Raw genomic sequence first — 20871 nt, forward strand, 5'->3', positions numbered from 1 at the left:
GTCAATACGTTTAGAGCACAATCACATTTCCTCAATACTTACACAAGTACGCTATATACATCTACACCACATGTAAATACATCTTCCAAACTTATTTTGGGAAGGGATGTATTATGAAACCTCCCTTAATAGCATGAGTAACAAACGTTACATAATAATATGGACTTTTAGAATTACCATCGCTTTACAACAAAAAAATCATTTCTTGATATCAAGAATTAACCTTGCTTTACAACAGAAAATCATTTCTTGATATCAATAATCCAATTCTTGATATCAAGAAATAGGAATATATATTAAAAACGGCTTGCCATGGAAATGATGATTCACGCTGTTCTCGTCCACTCAATCTAAAAGTCCCCAATATACCAGTATTCATAAAGTGGGGCGCAAGTTTTATTGCAAATGAGATAAGGAGTTGTTTCCTTTGCTAATGAGTTAAATAGAGTCTGGTATCTATAGACTATCCCTTCTCACTTTCCTCTCAAAACCCTTTCACACATCTAATCAGTGTAACCCTTTGCCTACTGGAACCGTGTGGGCCCTGTATTAAGCCTATGGGAATTACATAACTCGGTAGTCAATGTGTTAAAAATGTTATTCAATGTGAAAGGGGCTTCAATTACCATATGGTACACTTGTCATTATTATAACACAAAACAGCATATGGTTCATCAGGCTTAGTGCCTGCCATTGAAGAGTACATGTGAACTGCTTCTGGATAGAAATTATAGACATAATTGGGGTTGTTCCAGAAGGCAGTCCCCACCCCCCAAACTTGAAGTGTTTTGTTCATTTTTACAGCTTGTAGTTAAGAGAAAGCCAATTAATTTTCTTTCAGTTACATGCAGTTGTCACTAAAAAGTTAAACCTTTTATATCCAATCGCTTCTCGGTTAATTATAGCTCATTTTGGAGGCTTAATTAGGGGAGGAAACAAAACTGACGAGTTGTGAATCTCACTTTGCATTCTATCTTCATTCTTAAAGGGGTAGTCGACATATAGACAAAATGAAAATGAGACAAACAGGTCAGTGACCTTACGCTTGAGCAAAAAAGGGATTGAAAATAAGAAAGTTATGAAGATACAATCAATCAAACACAAATTGACAACTCTGTGACATGTCTTGCTACTTGTAGCTCTCCTACCATTTGCCCTAGCTGTACTAAAAAACTTGCATCATCCGTCTGTGTTGCTAATTAGTAGGGACTTTTTGATTTGCACGTCGACACAGTGCTACGTGTGACGTCCTTTTAAGGCACTGAAAGGACTTCACACGTAGCAGTCCACTATGTCGACGTGCAATTCGAAAAGTCCCTAATGTTTCACGATGGCAACTTCAAAAATTCATTACTTTCCCATTTCTAATCAGATATACACAAATGTAGTTCATACTTTCAATACTTTGTGTTTTCTATTTTGTATGCTTTTATTGTAATTAAATAAATATCAGGGTGGAATGCTCCTTTAAATTTCAGCACCCCTCCCAGCCCTCTCTGCCCCTTCACCACAAATCAAGGAGTGTTGACGCCTGTGCACGGCTCTCAACTGTCTGACACCATACGCCATTGCCACATGTTATTTACATGCCCAAAAACACTTGAACAGATGTTCGATGATCAGTTCGATGTAGTGAATAATAAGCCCTAAGATATTAAACTTGAGTTCAGACTGCATGTGAAAAACGTGTTAACGATCGACCAGTCTGAACCAGGTTAATCACATTACATGAACTTGTGTGAACTGCTTTAATAAACCGCACCATTCGGACGAGGCATTTGTGAACCGACTCAAGAACCAGGGCTCTGTTGCATGTTATCACTAACAAATGTTAAATTTATACGATAAGTTTGATCTCAGCCAATCAAATGCCCCGATTTCAGTAGCTTATATCAGTTATCATAACCGGTTATTGATAACAAGTTTTATGAAACAATGTCCTGAGAAGCAAAACTTGGCATGTTAAACAATGGCAAGAGGCATATTTTGGGGTTGAAAAATATTAAATCTGCACAAGGTTTTATGTATATATCGGTAACTAATTTTGTGTAGATTTTTATCAAAATGTCTTATGTCTATAATTTCTATTTTAAGATTGAATATTCTCTGAAAATCTATTCAATGTGGTATCAAGCATTGTACATAAATGTATATTTCTTTTCTCTTTCATTCCAAATTGCAATTAAACACTACTTTAAATGTGCACTAGTTTACAATGGCTGTGAACTTCCAGAAAAAGAGAAAGGGAGAGAGAGGGGGAGAAACAGAGACAGGGGTAGAGAGAGAGAGAGAGAGAGATAGAGAGAGGTAGAAAGAGAGTTAGAGAGAAATAGAAAGAGAGAGAAAGATTCAATTTATACCAATTTGAAGGGGAAAGGGCTAGTCACCCCACACACTTCCAGAAAAAGAGACAGGGAGAGAGAGAATGGGAGAGACAGAGAAAGAGGGAGAGAGAGAGAGAGAGACAGAGAGAGAGTAAGAGAGAGAGAGAGAGAGAGACATAGAGAGACAGACAGACAGAGAGACAGAGAGAGATAAAGAGAGCAAGATTCAATAGGCCATTTTTGTAATGTAACCAAATTAAATGCATAAGTCTTTGTGAAGTGCTCCAATACAAATTATTTCATTCACCTGATAGGAATAATAGTATTTCAATAGACAGAATCCGAACTACCTACATACATGTAAGTTGTTGCCAGGTTGGACAAACATTATGGCTTGACCTACCTAGCAACACTTAACATATGCAGTTGCATTCTGACTATTGAAATACTATTATTCCTATCAGGTGAATGAAATAATTTGTATTGAGGCACTTCACAAAGACATATGCATTAAATTTGGTTACATTACGAAAATAGCCTATTGTTAAAGATTTGAAGGGGAAAAGGGCTAGTCACCTCACAAACTTCTCTGTTGGGTTCCATTCAAAGCGAAGCAGGAATGTGCATAAAAAGAAGCAGTGTTTTCTTTCAAATGCTGATCATTCCGTTTCAGAGCTTTTACTCTTCTCAGATCTACATCGCATGCTCTGTTGGCTATTCCATGCATTTCAAGAATAAATCTATTTGTACATGTACATCAAAGTGTTTCTAAGCTCAAAGATCACCATAACTGCATTATGTGCACTAGTTTACAATGCCTGTGTACTTCCAAAATAAGAAAGGGAGAGAGAAAGAGAGAGCAAGAGATAGATAGAGACGCAGAGAGATATAGAGAGTAGTAGTAGTAGTATTTATCTTCCGTTTGATTAAAAACAAACATACACATACACAATACATGCAAGTTTTCATACTGTAAGTACATAAACACGTTGGATAACCCATATTCAGCCGAGCCAGGCACGACACTACTGGTCTTCCATGAGGTCCAGAATAGAGAGAGAGAGAGAGAGACAGACAGAGAAAGGTAGAGACAGAGAGAGAGAAAGATAGAGACAGAGAAAAATACAGACAGAGAAAGATAGAGACAGAGAAAGGTAGAGACAGATAAAGATAGAGACAGAGAGGGACAGAGAAAAAGAGAGAGAGAGAGAGAGAGAGATTAAATTGTTACAAATTTGAAGGGGGAATCTATTTCTACATCAACATGTTTCTAAGCACAAAGTCAAAGATCACCATGATAATTGTTTTTGCATTCATTTCTTTCTTTTGTGTTCCGGATTCTACAGGTATGCATGTGTGAATGTAAGGAAGAGGAACCTAATCTCTTCTCTCTTTTATATCAAAGTGAAATATAAATCAGATGTTATCATTGCTACCAAACATGGAAAACCCTGGGAAAGTGTGTTTGATTTAGTTCACAAACCTGTACTTTGCATATCAATAACCATTGTAAATACATTTTAGAGTACCAATTTTTGTTTACATTGAGAAAGAAAATCAAAATGTTACTGAGGTTTTCAAGTCATTTCTGGTTTCTACATGCAATGTAGATAATATCATCTGGATTTATTCAGCGCTTATACAAAATATCCTCTTGAAGCGCTTTACAGATATTATTACCCTGGTCATTGGATTCATTCACGCACAATGTGCACCATCTCCACTCCCTGGGGAGTATTCTGACCATATGGTCACCGTGAGGGCATATGGCAACTACTAACACAAAGGCATTCATCATCCTACCAGGTCCCCATTTATTTCCTGGATAAAGAATGTCAAATATAGACTAATGCCTTGCCAAAGGACATGATTGCTGTATTGGGGATTGAACCAGAACTTCAGCATTTCAAGTTAAGTGCTTCAACCACTTGACGACGACAAGTCTGCACATGATCCTACATTATTCAGGCTCATGTGTTGCAAACCCTGCAAGCAAACCAGGAAATAGAATGTCTTGAATAAATATTGCTCTATCTGTATCTGTATACATGTAATGATAAATAATAACAATAATCCTGGTTTATTATACAGCGCTTTACCATTTACTGACCAAAATGCTTACAGTATTATTATTTTCCTGCTCATTGGATTTAACTACTATTCTGCAAACTTCTGTTATAAAAGGTACTAAGTCCCTTTTGCAGCCAACCTCAAATTCTGTAGAACTTTGCAGGAATTATGAATATGTCATGTTTGTCCTATCTGTGAAATTTAAACATTAGCAGTGCCCTCATATTCAAATTATGCAAGGAAACCCGTTTACTTGCTAGACTTCACTGTCAGACACTATTGAGTGACTAACTGGCTTTTTTCTTCTTTGGTTATAACATACATTAAAAGAGTTGTAAAGGGTAAATGAGCATTTGTCTACATCAATAACCCACTTCTTGTGATGGCCAAAATTAAACTGGTTGAATCTTTGCGCAGCATAAAACGTATGACCATTCGGTACAATTGTCTGAAAATCAAGACTATTTCTTTTGGGCTCTATAGCCCTAAAGTCTATTTGACAACTAATAGTCGTTATTTTCCCACTTGAAGACATTTTAAGCCCCACTTTTTTTAGGGAAGTTTTAAATTAGTATTATCTTTCAAATGCAGTTGGAATTTAACTTTTTCATTTTTTGGGCCTGCAAATGGGACCTTTAAAGCCCGTCTGCACTAGTTTGGCCAGGAGGGATTAGACCACCCAGCATGGTCACTGACAGGTGGCTATATCTCATCAACTCAGCTCTCAATTAACATAAGAAAAAGAGGATCATGGGGGAACAACATGCATCGCTTAGGCATTGCTATCTATATAGAGGGAGCAAGTAGCTGCAAGTAGTGTAGCTTTAAGACTAGTCAAGGCTGGTTTAAGCCCAACCCCCTGTGTCATCATCAGTTTGTTTACAAGGGGAAGTCTACCTTGATAATTATAGCTGGTATCAATAAAAGCATAACAGACAGGATACAAATGGGTGATATAAATAATATTGTAAAATTGTTTACTTAACTTGTATTACTTGAGAACTGTTACTGAGCTAGAGCCATGAGCGTCCCTGGAAGGTGTGTGCGCCCTATAAGTCTACACTGCAAAAACCAGGGTGTTAAATATTCAACACCAGCATGGAATAGAAAAATATCAACACCCTTGGTGTTCATTTCATGTCCGATTGGCGAAAAATAACACCAACGGTGTGAAAATATTCAATTACAGGCTGATGGTGTCATATTTGGTGTTATAAAATCGCACATGCGCATAAGCTAGAGAATTCGACGAAAATCATTGGACGAAAGTTGTCATATGATCCGATATGCGCCTCTGCAGCTGCGCGCGCACAGCTAGACGAGAGCATGTGGCTAGAGAATTTCACTGGCACTGACTTGAAGTCTTGATTCTGGAGTAGTAATTCTTCAAATTAGGCCTAGATTCTAGATGTGAAGTGATCGAAGTGCATGCAACCATGCCATTAAGCGTCAGGGTCTGTTCAGCGGATCGAAGTATTAGAAAATACCTGCCTATAGATCCAGAAGACACAGTAGGATTCTTTGAACTCAGTAAGTGTACATGGTTCTTGTTTGTTATAAACTTTTATAGATCTAGCCTATAGTATTACGTGTTCGTCAGCTGGCGCTAGCCGCGCCTGTCGTTGGGTAGCCCAGGCCTAGAGGTCTAGGCCTACTATGCCTTGGCTGTCCGGCCGGGTTGGGTATCCGGTCAGCATGATGCCATTTAATATTTTATGGATTTCTGAAAAATTATCATTGATAAATACTCCAAAGGGCAAACATTCATGATAGATCTAGGTCTATATATTGTTATTTAATACATATTTGTTTCAAAATGTAAAGGAAAAATCAGTAGATCTAGACCTAGTCTAGGGCCTAATCCTGGGTTTTTGCAAAAATATCAGGTCTAGGCTAGATCTAGATCTAGATCTAGAAGTCTAGACTAGATCTAGACTCTAGATTTCTAGGCCTAACAGTTAGATCTAGAGTTCTAACGTTAGATCTGCATTGACATTAGGCCTAGATATCTAGATCTAGATCTAACGTTAGATCTAGACTAGATCTACCCCATTCATGTAATAAAAAAAATGCAAAAATAATAAACATGGAAATTCAATCTCTAGATCTAGATCTAGATCTAGACTATTTGTAGCGCACACAACAGTCCAAACTCCACCCCCGGTTGAGCTTGATGTCCCATTTAACAGTTTTAGGGTGTATTATAAAATGGCTCTAGATCTAGCCTAGTATTTTAAGCATCGTGATTGGTCAATACGCGTCACATGGCATTGACAAATTTTTGATGCAAGCACGATTTTGCAGAAATGAGTGCAGAAAAAGCGCAGTAAAAAGTTATATTGCACGGTGCGTACGCGTGACCATGGGGATCCAGTGCGCGCGCGTACGCGTAGTACTAGTACGCTCCCTCGAGTGCATTGTAGGCTATAGGCTACGCGTAGCTAATATTGTACGCTCCAAGATCCACCATGATCCCCAGCGCAGCGTACGCGTTAGCTCTAGCTAGAGCGGGGTATTATTAGAAAGCAAATTTTTGTTTTACTTTTGCCTTGGATTTAGACCCGTTTTGACTTTTGGATTTTATAATGAAGCCAGGAATTTCAGCTGTCTGATGTAGACTCGTCTCTAGACACCCTATGCATTTTATTTTTAATCAAACAATGAATCCTGTAGACTTTTTGGTAAGCCTGCAAGGTCTTAGACCCTCATTTTATTTCTAATTCTAGAACCAACATAACTCTAGATCTAGATCGAACTCTCGTATACTTAAGATCTAAACTTTTGTTTGTTGCTGTTTGTGTCGCTATTTTATAAAACAAATAACGCACTTGACCCTGTTGTGCGAAACGTAAATGCAGTGTTCGCTCGGTTTCTTCAGATGGTTCGCACTGTCAACTCGCCGCAAGCGGCTTGTTGCACAGAGCGGCACCAATATAAAGAAACCTCGCGCGTACTGCATTCACCGCTATTGCACTCTGGGACGTGCGTTATTTGTATACTATATAGCACAGTTGGGCTTGTAGCAGCAGTTTTTGCAGCATTCGTTTATTATGACTGAGCCATCAATCTGTAAGAAACTGAAAAGTGCACTGTGATATTTATTCTCATTTATTTAATCTCTCCTACAGTCAGAAGAAAATTCCACATAAGGGATGGGGAAGATCTCGTACTTGTGGATGAACAAGAAGGGTTTGGTATAGACGATGACGTACTAGGAGATGTGGTGACCAGCAATCCCACAGTCAGCCTCATGGTGCTAAAAGAAGATGAAGAATGGTCTGGTAAGTTTTGGATAAAGTGCATTATAATACAAAATTGCAAATCCCTGCTAAATGTGATATCATCAGTAGCGGATTCAGGATTTTAAAATAGAGTTAGAGGGGTGCAAAGAGCATATTAAAAATAAAGAGGGGGCGCAGATCACAATTTAACCTTAGTAATGTGTATGTTCACGAGGTAATTCTCAAAATATAGAGGGGGCACATGCCGGGTGCGCCCCCTGCTGGATCCGCCACTGATCATTGTATGTGCATGCATGTTAAAATGAGTCAGCGTTCGTCTGGTAGCAGGTACAGTGTAGGCTTGTATGCTGTATAGAGTCTAGGGAATTAACATTTTGCTTTTCATAAGCAATAAATGAATGTGCAGTTCAAATTACAGGCACAGGTCTCAAAACTTGGTGGAGGAAAAAAAAACCTACCCTTTTTTGATGACGTAACCTTGCCACAAGAGCCGTGATTTGTGGGCGGTCAATGATCTAAATTCGAAGTCTAAAGATTATAAAAATTACAGATTCTTACAAATTGAATTTTTTAACAATGCAAACTTGCATTTAAAAAAAAAATGTCTTTAATTTAAATTGTGACCCCACCGAACAAATTTGAGGAGGGGACTGTGAAACGGGCGCCATACTTGTGTGTTTCTGTGCGTGTCTGTGTATGATCTTTGACCTTTTGCTTCAAAATCCTACAAAAGGCCACTCCTATGCCATTTCTCATCTGATTTTGATTCTGTTTGCTTTGTGTGATAGCACGAGGTGAGGGCTATTGGACCCATAGAAACCAATAAGTTTAATGGTTTCAATAGGGAAAGGGAAATAAAGGACCCATAGAAACCAGCAGAAAGGTTATATTGCTCCAATAGAAATCCAACACATACTTCTGTTGGTCCATTAGAAATCCATCAGAAAATTTTTGCTGATCCAATAATAGGAATCCAACAATTTCTTTCTGTTAGTCTTATACTTATAGAAAACCATCATGAAAGAATTCTGTTGGATTATATTGGACAGACCTATTGGTTTCATTGGGAACAGTCCAATGGAAAAGTAATTGAACATTTCTAAATGCTAGTATTATAATTCACTTAGACATGAATGAATGCATCAATTAACAAATTGTCCATTAAAAAATGCTCAAGTATTATAAAATTAACAAATGTGTCAGACCAATATAACTTAGCTGGTTTCTGATGGTTTTAGACTAATAGAAATTTATATGCAGTTGGACCTCCCTTATCCAGTCTCCTTTATCCAGATCACTTGAGAATTTGCCTATTTTACTCAAATAATTAGCGGAACCAACAAAGATTTCAAGCATACTCGTAATATCGCAAACTATTTGGGTTACTTATATACATTATTCCCAACATTGTTATTACACATTCAATTCAATTTTTCATGATCAGAAACATGCATTCATTCAAACTCGGCAACTGCATGTTTTGAATATAGGATTCCCTTATGCATGTTAGTGCTGATCCCAAGTGTGGGGATAAAGGAGGCCCAACTGTATTCAATTCTACCAAAGTTTAAGATGCCAGTATTCATTGTTTTTTAACAGTGCTCATGGCTTTATATCTTTTTTTCTTTATTAAAGGTTCAGATGTACATAGCATCACAAGTGCAGACACTATCAAGGTGGATACCAGCTCCTCTTCCCTGAGTAGCTCAGAATCTGATTCAAGTTTTTGCTCCAGTAGAAAGAGGCCACGATTAAATGCCCTCAGTGAATCAGGTGCAATCACTGACAACTCTTGTGAGGTAAGGTTAAGAAAAAATTGTTTGCTTCATTTCAATCTCAGCTATCATAATCAACATAATATAAGGGACTCATCACCTATACGGATTTCATATTATTTAAAATTGAAAATGATATTGGGAGAAAAAAAATACATCTAGTGTAGTTAGAACTAACATTGTAAATTAATATTTCCTGTAGTAAGGTTTTTGTAATGGTATAGGTTAACATTAGGCAACTAATTTGATTTCTTTTTTGGTACATCTAAGCTGACGACTCCTGTAAGATATTGGCCATCTTTTTTGCTTCGTCATCTGTCATAAGTTTTCCATAAACTTTTACAGTTTCATTTTCTTCCAATGGGTGGTATGATTTCAAACAAATGATATTATGTCTAGAGGTTTAAATTGAATTGCCAAATTTTATGAAATGTTTTAGAAATGGGAAAGAGAAATGAGGTAAATAATCATCGAATAATACATCTCATGATCTGGTTCCATATAGACCTCTGAGGGTATCAAGGAAAAGGACTAATATCAAAATTAAAAAGTTGAAGATGAGATGCATCGATTGTTACATAACCTTTATTGTAGTGTTCATGATGATCCCAAACATAGAATAGTTTCCTGCTGTATTGTTTGTGGATATGAAAGTAATGAACACTGTTCAGGGCACTTTAGACGGTCTCCCCATGGCATTGGGCTTGCATGTCTATATTAAGTAGAAGGAACTCGCATTACAATAAACACAAATTTACCTGTAGCCTCATGTGTCCCCTCGTGTGTGTGTATGTGCGTGTGTGCATATGTGTGTTTGGGGTGTTTGTGGGAGTGTGTATTTAACAATATTTAAACTATTTCAAGCTCTATAAATAAATATATTATTATTTAGAATTTATGATTATTGGCCATATATCAATTTTAATATCATAATGTACCTATATAAATTCATAGTCATTCATAAAATTTCGTGCCCTTAGAAAGGTCAGTATGAATTAAAGTGCCTGAAAGTGCATTATAAACTCAATATGTTTATTTATGACTTAATGGGATGATTTACCTGTTTGCAGTTTGTACAAGAAATTTTGCGGCACAGAGGTGATGCCATTCTCCGAGAGTATGAATTGACTGGAGCACTTCAAGATAAAACTAGACGGCAGATGATTAACCTTTTGGTAGCCCACATGCAAGAACACTATGGGTAAGTGCCAGCAAATTTTCTTTTATGATTGTGTAAATGCACATAATAATTATCAGGTACTACCAATTATGTGAAAAGAAACTGAGGTAACATGGTCAACTTTAAAGGAATTTGTTGTCTCTTCAAAATCATTTTTCAAAATATTCATTTTTTATGCCTCCGCCACCGTCAGGTGGTGCCGGAGGCATTATGTTTTCGGGGTTGTCCGTCCGTCCTTCCGTCCGTGCGTCCGTGTGTCCGTCCGTGCGTCCGTCCGTCGGAAACTTGTTACCACGATAACTTCAGAACTACTGGACGGATTTTTACCAAACTTGACACAAGTATTTATATACATGTGAGGATGAACTGATTAGATTTGGGGTTTAGGGGGTCAAAGGGCAAAGGTCACAGGGCCAAACAAAAATTGTAAAAAATTACCCGAAAAAAGCTCGATATTGCTATAACTTCAGACAAATTGAACTAATTTCTTTCAAACCTAGCTCAATTATGTATTAGCATGGGAGGAAGAAGATTTTGGGTTCACGGGGTCAAAGTTCATAGTGCCCAAAATTTGTAAAATCACCCAAAATGTTTCGGATTTCCAATGGCATGGAACAAGCAATAATATCTTTCTGATCGCATGATGGCAGAGGCTTAAATTTTGACCGTGCGTGGTCGAAGATTCATCTAGTTTTAAATGTGATTTGCACATGATGGTTATCAGGTATTACCAGTCTTGTGAGTGACATTTTTGGGTCATTACGTTAAAATAGATTAATGCCGTAGATGTTAGCGGCCTCATCGTCATGAGGCCTCACTTTATAAATGTATTATGAACTAACCATGTGATATTTTGAGATTTTAAAGTAATAAAAAAATACTAAACTATAGCAAATTATATGATGCAGACGAGACCACTAGGGGTATGCTACTTGTTATCAACATACTAAGTTCTGTTTTAATAGAGCCAGTCATGAGTCCATATGACTGTAATTCTCATACAGGAGATGTGCTTTCTTATTTCACAGCAAACATCCAAAAGCAGCTATGAAAACCAAATATGCCATGGGGATAGTGAATCTGTTTCCAAGACTCAAGGATCCGTTTACTAGCACAGGTCATGTAAGTATTATAATCTGGGCCCATATTCAAATAAATACTTTGACTAAGTAAGTTTTTTTACTAAGTATTTTGGCTAAGGTATTTACTTATTTTGTATTCAATTCAGTTCTTAGCATTTTACTTTAGTAAGTCAAAATTTAAGTAAAATACTTATTGAGAGGCATTGTGACATCACGATTTTGTGACCAAATGATGCGCAATCAACACATTGCACCAAAAATGCGCTACTTCATAATTCTCCGCAGCTGAGAGTGACTGCGCACATACATGTAAGCCTTCATCTACCAGTTAAATTTGTAAATGCTTTGGCTTAAGTCTCCTCTAGAGGTGTCTTAAATTTAAAGTAAAATACTTAGCCAAATTTATGAATTGAATACCAAAATCTGCAAAGTATTTTATCCGAGCAAAAATCTAAGAAAAAATATTTATTTTTCTGACTGAAGTATTTAATTGAATATGGGCCCTGCATGGTCCTCTCTGATAAGAAGGTATTGCATTCCATTAATCAAAAGAAAACTTATGATACTCTGATAAGATAAAAATACCCTCAAAATCTCTCTAAATTATATTCTGAGAAGAATTTTTTTTTTTAAATTTTATCTTGTGTAGGTCACACTCCACCATCTTTGGCACAATATCCAATAAGAAATGTATGATACCATTCTACTCTCCTTCACAACCACTCAAAACTCTTTTTTTCTTGAAGTGGGGCAGAGTGATGGCTGCTTCCTTGTATCAAAGTCAAGATGCTTGCATTATATGACACTAATGCTACTTTGCTAAAATTTCTTTGAAAACTACAATTTCTCATCACATCATTTTGTGCATCATTTCAAGGTTAATATTATCAACAAAAAGCTTATACATACATTTTCAACCACGCGGTCAAAGATTCATCTCGTTCTTTCACTTTAGGAAGCTTATTTTGATGCAAGAAGTAACACGGGATTCCTGGCTGCTAGAATAAAAAATGTTAACCGCACAACAGAGGAGAAGACATCCAACCCATTACCCAAGCCATCAAGCAGAGATGGTGGTCCTGGGAAGGTCCGAGAAGGTGACCAAGAATCTGCTCCAGGCTGCACCTATGATGAAGACCTCAACTGGTTACGACACTGTCCAACATTAGAACGTGATTCTACCCTGGTTGTTGAAAAGATGAAATCCACTTTTCCTGTTAGACAGCATATGGTCAGGGACGGACGCTCCGCATCGGATATTTTGGAACAGTTTCCTTTTGAAACTGTTCCAGGTTTGGTAAGTGTTACAAAAAAATTTACTCCTAATTCTTGATTTAGCCTCTCAGGCCTAAGGCAACAAAATTATGTGTATGGGAATTAAAGCATCAGAATTATTACTTGGCACTGAGGCATCAAATTCATATTTCTCTGTTTTATTATATATGTTTGAGATTTTGAAAATATCAGTCCGAAGATTCTGCCAGTTTTATCCTTCAATCTGTATCTGTATTTACCGCATGTGACTGTCTGTTGGTGAACAATCACCATTACTGGTTGTCATGTACCTTTGGACAGTGAGCATCAACATGAGTGATATCTAGCAAATCTAATCTATTTCAAAGGTCCAGCAAGTTTCATTCATGTATGGATTTTGTGTAGAGAGACCTTCAAAAGTACTTCTTAGTGGTTGCTATTCAGATAAATATTTGAAGAATCCCCTTTTCCTGGATCTGGGGTGTGTATATATGGGGGTCTGAGCTTTGACGGTACCTTATTATATTGCTGATTTAGTCTAACTGGGGTATCTGTACTGTAAAATTATGCATAGTTTATTTTTTCTCTCTTTTCCCCGTTTTCCTTTTACATGTATTCTTGCAGATTGAGGTAGATTTTCGGAAACTTTTTCCTGAAAATCACTCGCGTTTCCTGACCAAATGGCCCGAGTTGAAGCCCAAGGTTGTTACACTTGCAAGACAACTTCTGAAGCAGAAAGGAAACTTGACAGTGATGGAGCTTCTGTCATCTTATGACAGTTCTGATCAAAATAAAGAAGGTATTTTTGCACATTCCCTTGAATGCACCCTCCGATGTCATAAAGGGTGGAATTCTTGATGGTGGTTTATTTGAGACCATGGATAAACCATTGATAGGTTAGTTTAAATTTGAGCATATATGTGCTTCACACAAGCATGTTCATTGGACAAGTTTTAGAATACATGCAAATCTAATCCAATCCATGGTTTTGAACCAAGTTTAGACCTTGGTCTTAAACCACCATTGAGAATTCCACCAAAGAGCTTGCAGTCTCATTAAAAATGTATATTAAGGGACAAGTATGCTGAAATCACAAAAAATGACCCATCCCAATTAAAACAATTCCCCCCCCCCCCTTTTTTTTGTCAACTCCTCCAACAAATTATATTTATCTGGAAGGCTGGGATACAGTAGGGTTATTGGGCATCTCAAATAATGTGGACTCTTGTTGCAATGAGAATTACAAAAAATTACATTACATGCCCACTTGGCAAAGTTATTTGTAGTTGGAACATGCTCTCCATAATTCTTTTATTATATTAATTATATAATTATGAAGAAGAAATTTATATAATTATGAAGAAAAAAGTTTGTTGCATGGCCCATTGTGGAATCTTTATAAGGATTATCACATTGCCAATCATTACTTTTGAAATAGAATGAGCTTCTGTTTTGAAACAAAGCATCATGTTTATATGTTCACTTTGTTATTTTTCTTCCTCAGATATGATATGCATGGCTTATTATCTTATAATATGAACTTGAATCGACCCCACAGGACCCTGCATTTACATATTAGCAGCTTGCTTGTGTTTACTCTGTCTTTATTTGAAGATAAATGCTTTAGAATTCAGAAAATCATGATATTTTTGTTTTTCTTCATTAGTTAACTTTGAAAAATATGGTGGCCCATAGGGGACATATTTGATAAATTGTTAATTGCAACATTTGATTCCAGTATTGATGCAATTTTTGTGATTTAATCATGAAAAGGATGTCAAATTGGGTAGAAGCATGTTAAATTCAGTAGAACAAGAAAAAAATTGTAAAAAAAAAAACATGAACTTATGCTACTAAAGAGTTTGTTATATATGTGTCAACAGAGAACAATCTAGGTTAGGTGCTTTGCCATGAATGTTGCCTTCTCCCATGCATAAATATCCCGTTTATTATTTTCCTATTGATTTCTTTTTTCCCATCCCCCTTTGTATAAATTCTCATAAGAAAGAAGAAGAAGGCGTTGCTATAAGTGTCAGTAAAATTTCTCCAAGGGTGCCAAGCTGGCATCAATTGGATTTTTGGTTTAGTACCCCTAAACTGCATTAACAGCCACTTGCATGCTTTGGCTATAATATTGATAAGTCCTCGACTATATACTTATTTCTTATAATAGTTTCTTGTTACAGGCTATTTTGATTCAAATTTTAGCAGGTCAGTTTGTAATTATTTTGGTACATTTAACTTCTATTTTTCACCTTGATCAACATGTAAGCCTGTTTAATAATAACCATTTTCATTTTGTAATGCACAGGATGGAATTCCAGCACATCTGCTATCCTCCTCCTCTTGTGCCTATTGCCTCCTGCAAGCCAAGGGAAGTCCAAAGCTGCGTCAGCAAAAGTGTCCATTTCTTCAGCTCTCTCGAGGGTTATTCAATTTCAGAAGGTATTTAGCTTTTCATTACGAAAGAGAACTGTAAATATTAAGTACCGGTAATACCCTGTCACATAAAACACATTCTTGCTGCATTAAAAAAAAAGTTTCAGAAAGCATCGTGATGTGTGTTCAAAGAGAACAATTATATTGGTTTATGATCTCTTACATGAAGAGGCTTAGACTGATTTGGACAGAGAAGGTGCTCGAGAAATTTAGGCCTATTCAAAAACTTCACCCGCCTTGAAATTGGTCGGAGTAAAATAAACTAGAACAGTAGACATCAAGATTTGCAAACAAATACTAGGAACATGTTGTGTATGAAAACATAGTAACAACTTGTGTGATATATCAGGCATGTTGCCTTTGATTTTCACAGCCCTACATGGAGAATCAATAAATGAAAAGGAATATTTCATGCCACAAATTTGCTGCAAGTTAATAATAGTGCAGAAATTGCAGTATCTTTATTTTTCGTACTCCTTTTGTGGAAGTTGAAATGTCTTGACCACATTAGAAAGACCCTTTTTAATCATATACATAAAACAAGCTTTGAAAGTACTTGCATTTTTACCCCTCTACAGGGTAAGAAAAATTGTATTTCATTACAAAAAATATCATCTGATATTTTGATGTTATATCATTTGATGGACCAATTCCAATTCTTTTCTTTGATGTAAATTTGATTTGGTTTTATGTCCTACATTATTGTCCAATAACCCTTTTGTAAAAACACAATTTCCCCCAGTACTACATGTAAGGCTGTCTTTTAAAAATGTTGATCGAAATATGTTGTTCATTGAAATGCGTTGAGTATTGAAATGCGTTGAGTGCTAGTTACATTCTATACAAATAATTTGTTTTCAACACAGACAGGAGGGAGTATTCAAGCATTCCTCGACAACACAAAAGAGACCAAGAGTCAACCGTTCCTTCTGGCAATTGGCAATTCCAAGGCCCGAATCACCAACTACATGATCATTGTGGATCACAAGGCCATTCCATGTTCGGCACGCACGGTCGAAGCAGCAGTAGATTTACTCTTCAAGACCCACTTTGTCTTTGGCCTGCAGTACTGCTTGTCTCTGCGGCAGTTCTGGACTTTTGTCCAGACTGCCATTTTTGAAATCGATATCGGAGTGTCCCGGGAAACACCAAGAGTACGTGAAATTAGATCGAAATTGTTAGCACCATGATTTGCTTCAAATGCCACAAACAGTTTGCAATACCCAAATTGGTTCAACATTTGAGATTGAAACATGGAGTTATTGAAGATGGTAAAGAAGTATTGACCTGTGGGCAGGGAGCTTGTGCGAGAACATTTCATACTTTTCGAGGATTTCGGGGACATTTGCAGACTCACCTTAAAACCGATTTTCCAGATAATAAAGAGCAGTCTAATGAAAATGATAAAGTGAGTGACTTTCCTGAAGAAAGTCTTGAAAGTCTTCAAGAATACAATATTAATAATGATGAGATTGTTGAAGATCAGGATGTATATGAAGATGACATTTTATCTGTAGATACCTTGAACAGGCAGTGTGTAAATGTAATTTCAAAATTTTCAGCAAATAGTGCAAACTCTGGAAAAGTTGTAAATGATGTAGTAGAAACAACCAGTGCGATTGTAGGTGATGTAGTAAAAAGTGCATCGGCAGCCGTTACAGCTGCTTTCTTAAAACATAAGCTGCCTATAGAATCCGAGGCTTATAAGGAGATTCAAACACATTTTGCTATGCTTGAAAAGCCCTTTGAAAATTTGAATTCAGAATATAAGCGGACAAAGTATTGTGAATCAATTGGACTTGTTGAACCACAAGAAATCAAGTTAGGCATCCGATATGATAGTCGTCTCAATAAAAGAACTAAGCAGTATGAACAGATTGCTATTGAAGATACATTTGTTTACGTTCCCATTTTAGATTCTTTGAAGCAGCTTTTAAGCAATAAAGATATATTGCATTTTGCTACTCATGACCATAAGAGCACAGATGGTGTAATGAGAGATTATTGTGATGGTTCACAATTTGAGAAAACCCCTCTTTTCCATGAAGATGAGAATGCCCTCCAAATTCACTGTTTTTATGATGATTTCGAGACTGTGAACCCCATTGGTTCAAAAACAAAAATTCACAAGATAGGTGCTTTATATTTCATTTTGAAAAATCTGCCACCAAAGTATAATTCCAATCTTTCCAATATCAATCTTATAGCTCTATGGTATGCTGAAGATGCCAAGAAATATGGATTTAATGCTATTCTCAAGCACATTGTAAAAGACATTAATATCCTGTCAACAGTTGGCATTGCTCTCCCTAATGGAATTGTGAAGAAGGGGACCATTACTCAAATAAGTGCTGATAATCTTGGTGCTAATTCCCTACTGGGATTTGTAGAGAGCTTTTCTGCTCATTATTACTGTCGATTATGTGTTACAAGTAAGGAAGAGGCACAGAACAAATTCAAAGAGGTTTCAATGGATATGCGCACCAGGCAGACTTATGAGCAACATTTAGAAGAAGCTGAAGCTCAAACTACCCAGTCACATGTGTTTGGAGTGAAACAAAAGACTGTATTGAATGATTGTATTTACTTTCATGTCTTGGCAAACTTTTCACTAGATATAATGCATGATCTTTTGGAAGGCATAGTTCAGTATGAGCTGAAACTTGTTCTAGAGTATTTCATATATGAAAGGCAACCGCCCCTCTTGTCCCAAGATGAACTGAATCAGAGAGTCGCCAGCCATTGCTTAAACCGTACAGATAACAAGAACAAACCATCCTTTATTAAACTTAGGTCAGCTAGGAATGATGTTGGACAGAAGGCTATGCAAGCATGGTGCTTGATTCGAAATCTGCCATTCATAATTGCTCAAGACATTGAAGAAGGAAATGTCTACTGGGAATTGCTACTTAGATTACTAGATTGTATGGACATTATTTTTGCTCCTCAATTGACAGCAGGCTTGATAGCCCAATTGTCTATTCTTACTGAAGAACATCACACACATTTCCAGAAAACCTTTCCTGACAGAAGGTTGTTGCCAAAACACCACTTTATGGTGCATTATCCAACGTGTTTGAGAGAAGTTGGGCCACTCATACATGTATGGTGTATGAGGTACGAAGCGAAACATCACTATTTTGGCCGTGTTGCAGAATCTGTGCGTAATTACAAAAACATTTGTAAATCACTTGCCAAAAAACATCAGACAGCACTAACGTTCCATCTTCAGTCAAACCATCCTTTGGAATATCTGGAGGTTGGGCCAGGTAGTTCACTACTTTTGTCAGATTTAGATGAAAATATTGGACAGATTGTGCAAGAGCAAATCCAAGTAGAGGATCTTTCTACTGAATTATTTGATGCCAACTGGGTTAAAGTACATGGAACACATTATCAGTTGTCACTTCTGGTCTGCCATGATGTTAGCGAGCTTCCTCTGTTTGGTCAAATAGAGCATATCATTGTACACAATAGCACTGTATTTTTTGTACTTGTCCAATTAGATACAGTGTATTACAATTCACACTATCATGCCTATGCAGTAGAATTTAGTTTTCCACGTTGTCATGTAGTGAAGAATCAAAAGGAACTTGTTGACTACAAACCACTAGATTTGATGACAACTTTGTCGAAGACAGACTCGAGGAAGTATGTAGCACCAAGGCATGTACTTTTTAAGTAATTTAAAGCTTTCAAGCTAATGTCTGGTTTTGCTTAGTGGTATCAATTGGTTTTAAAAATAATTTTGATCAATAATATTTTGGACTCTTAATTGTTAACATCTTTAAATTGGTTAATTCGAAACCAAATTGAAGTCAAATAGCTGTTGTATATTTTCTTTTTTTTTCTTACAAGAAAAACAATTCTATGATGTTTGTGCATGAAAGCCAGTGAACTAGAAGTGCATGGACTGATTTTTGTTGTTGTTGTTTATATCCTGTTGGAAAAACGAGCAGCGAATTAGTTGATATAGAAATGCATAATTTTACTTTTTGATTTTTTCTCCCAGGAGTAAAATGGGAAATACATGTTTGTAAACAGAAAGCTGTAAAAGAATGTTCACCTATATTAGAATGAATGTGGAATTTATAGTGTTTTTTTAATGTTTTTGAAACATTTGTTTAACCCTTTACAAGCAGTGAAGGAGATAAAAATCCCCTGAAATAATTAAATCATCCTGAATCTCAATGGTTGCAGGCCTGTGGTAAAAAAAAATCTTGTTAAACAAAACTGCTGGATAAGATTTGTTAGTTTTGCTATTGTTCTTGAAGGCTGCTTCCTAGCATAAGACATTAAAAAGCCTTACTATAATTAGTCTGCGAGCACAGACCATTGGCTTCGGTTTTGCAATTTGCATAGTGCACGATGTAAAATGGAATATGTTTGTAAACAGAAAGCTGTAAAAGAATGTTCACCTATATTAGAATGAATGTAGAATTTATAGTGTTTTTTCAATGTTTTTGAAACATTTGTTTAACCCTTTACAAGCAGTGAAGCTAGGAGATAAAAATCCCCTGAAATAATTAAATCATCCTGAATCTCAATGGTTGCAGGCCTGTGGTAAAAAAAATCTTGTTCAACAAAACTGCTGGATGAGATTTGTTAGTGTTGCTATTGTTCTAGCATAAGAAATTAAAGTCATACTATAATTAGTCTGCGGGAACAGACCATTGGCTTCGGTTTTGCAATTTGCATAGTGCACGATGTAGAGTCTGCATTTAGAGACTACATACAATGTATACACATACAGTTATGCTCCCTTTAAGGGATCATGATATGAGTGAAAGTAGTCTCTGACTGCAGACTCTGAAATATGCACTACGAAACTTGCGAAAAACCGAAGCCGAGAGTCTGCCTGCAGATTATACTAGCAGTTTCCAAGGTTGTTTTTTTTTGGGGGGGGGCACTCTGTATATTTCATATGAAAAAGATTCTGTGATATTTTCCTTCAGCATGCATGTACTAGGATTCAAGGTGAAATGTGTCAAAATTCTTATTAGCTACATAATTCACTCTGATGTAGAAGCATAATGTTTGTTGTTTTTTTTGTTTTGTCTTCATTTATACATGCATTTTGCATCCTGTTTAGTTTCTATTTATTAGAAACGACTTTGATTTTTCATTCCTTGAAAGGAATTATGACATTGTTTAAAGTTTTTATATTGGAAAATTTTTAGTTACTTGTTTCATCCTTTTTTTTTTTTACTTATAAGGGTGGATTCATAATAACAGATTTTGAATGATTTTTAGTTACTTGTTTCATCCTTTTTTTTTTACTTATAAGGGTGGATTCATAATAACAGATTTTGAATGATTTAAAAAAGTGTGTTTTGTTGTATTCAGACAAATGAGTCACAGATTTTGAATACATGACAAAAGGATTTAATGTTGAACCATACAAGATAAAAACGCTAAGCATCATTGATTTCAACATGAATGAAAACAAGTTGTTTAATTTATTGATTAAACAAGCACCATGTGTTTTTGTTTACGAAAAAAAAT

The 20871-nt window shown here is 36.3% G+C and overlaps 1 protein-coding gene across 1 annotated transcript; it reads left to right on the forward strand.

The window, feature by feature from the left end:
* Positions 1 to 5455: 5455 nt before the first annotated feature.
* Positions 5456 to 19386, forward strand: LOC105439922. The gene is made up of 9 exons (XM_030993308.1): positions 5456 to 5924; positions 7523 to 7675; positions 9272 to 9435; positions 10482 to 10612; positions 11620 to 11713; positions 12629 to 12970; positions 13552 to 13726; positions 15239 to 15372; positions 16233 to 19386. The coding sequence occupies exons 1-9, from the start codon at positions 5831 to 5833 to the stop codon at positions 16554 to 16556; spliced, it is 1611 nt and encodes a 536-aa protein (XP_030849168.1). The 5' UTR covers positions 5456 to 5830; the 3' UTR covers positions 16557 to 19386.
* Positions 19387 to 20871: the final 1485 nt, after the last annotated feature.

The sequence above is a fragment of the Strongylocentrotus purpuratus genome, unplaced genomic scaffold, assembly GCF_000002235.5.
Source record: "Strongylocentrotus purpuratus isolate Spur 01 unplaced genomic scaffold, Spur_5.0 spur5_scaffold_20, whole genome shotgun sequence".
NCBI lineage: Eukaryota > Metazoa > Echinodermata > Echinoidea > Camarodonta > Strongylocentrotidae > Strongylocentrotus > Strongylocentrotus purpuratus.

Excerpts from the sequence above, each read along its gene's own strand:
- LOC105439922 (XM_030993308.1), top strand. The coding sequence starts at position 5,831 with ATGCCATTAAGCGTCAGGGTCTGTTCAGCGGATCGAAGTATTAGAAAA. Across the intron at positions 9,436-10,481 it reads TCACTGACAACTCTTGTGAG|TTTGTACAAGAAATTTTGCG; the intron begins GTAAGGTTAAGA and ends ACCTGTTTGCAG. Across the intron at positions 11,714-12,628 it reads CGTTTACTAGCACAGGTCAT|GAAGCTTATTTTGATGCAAG; the intron begins GTAAGTATTATA and ends CTTTCACTTTAG.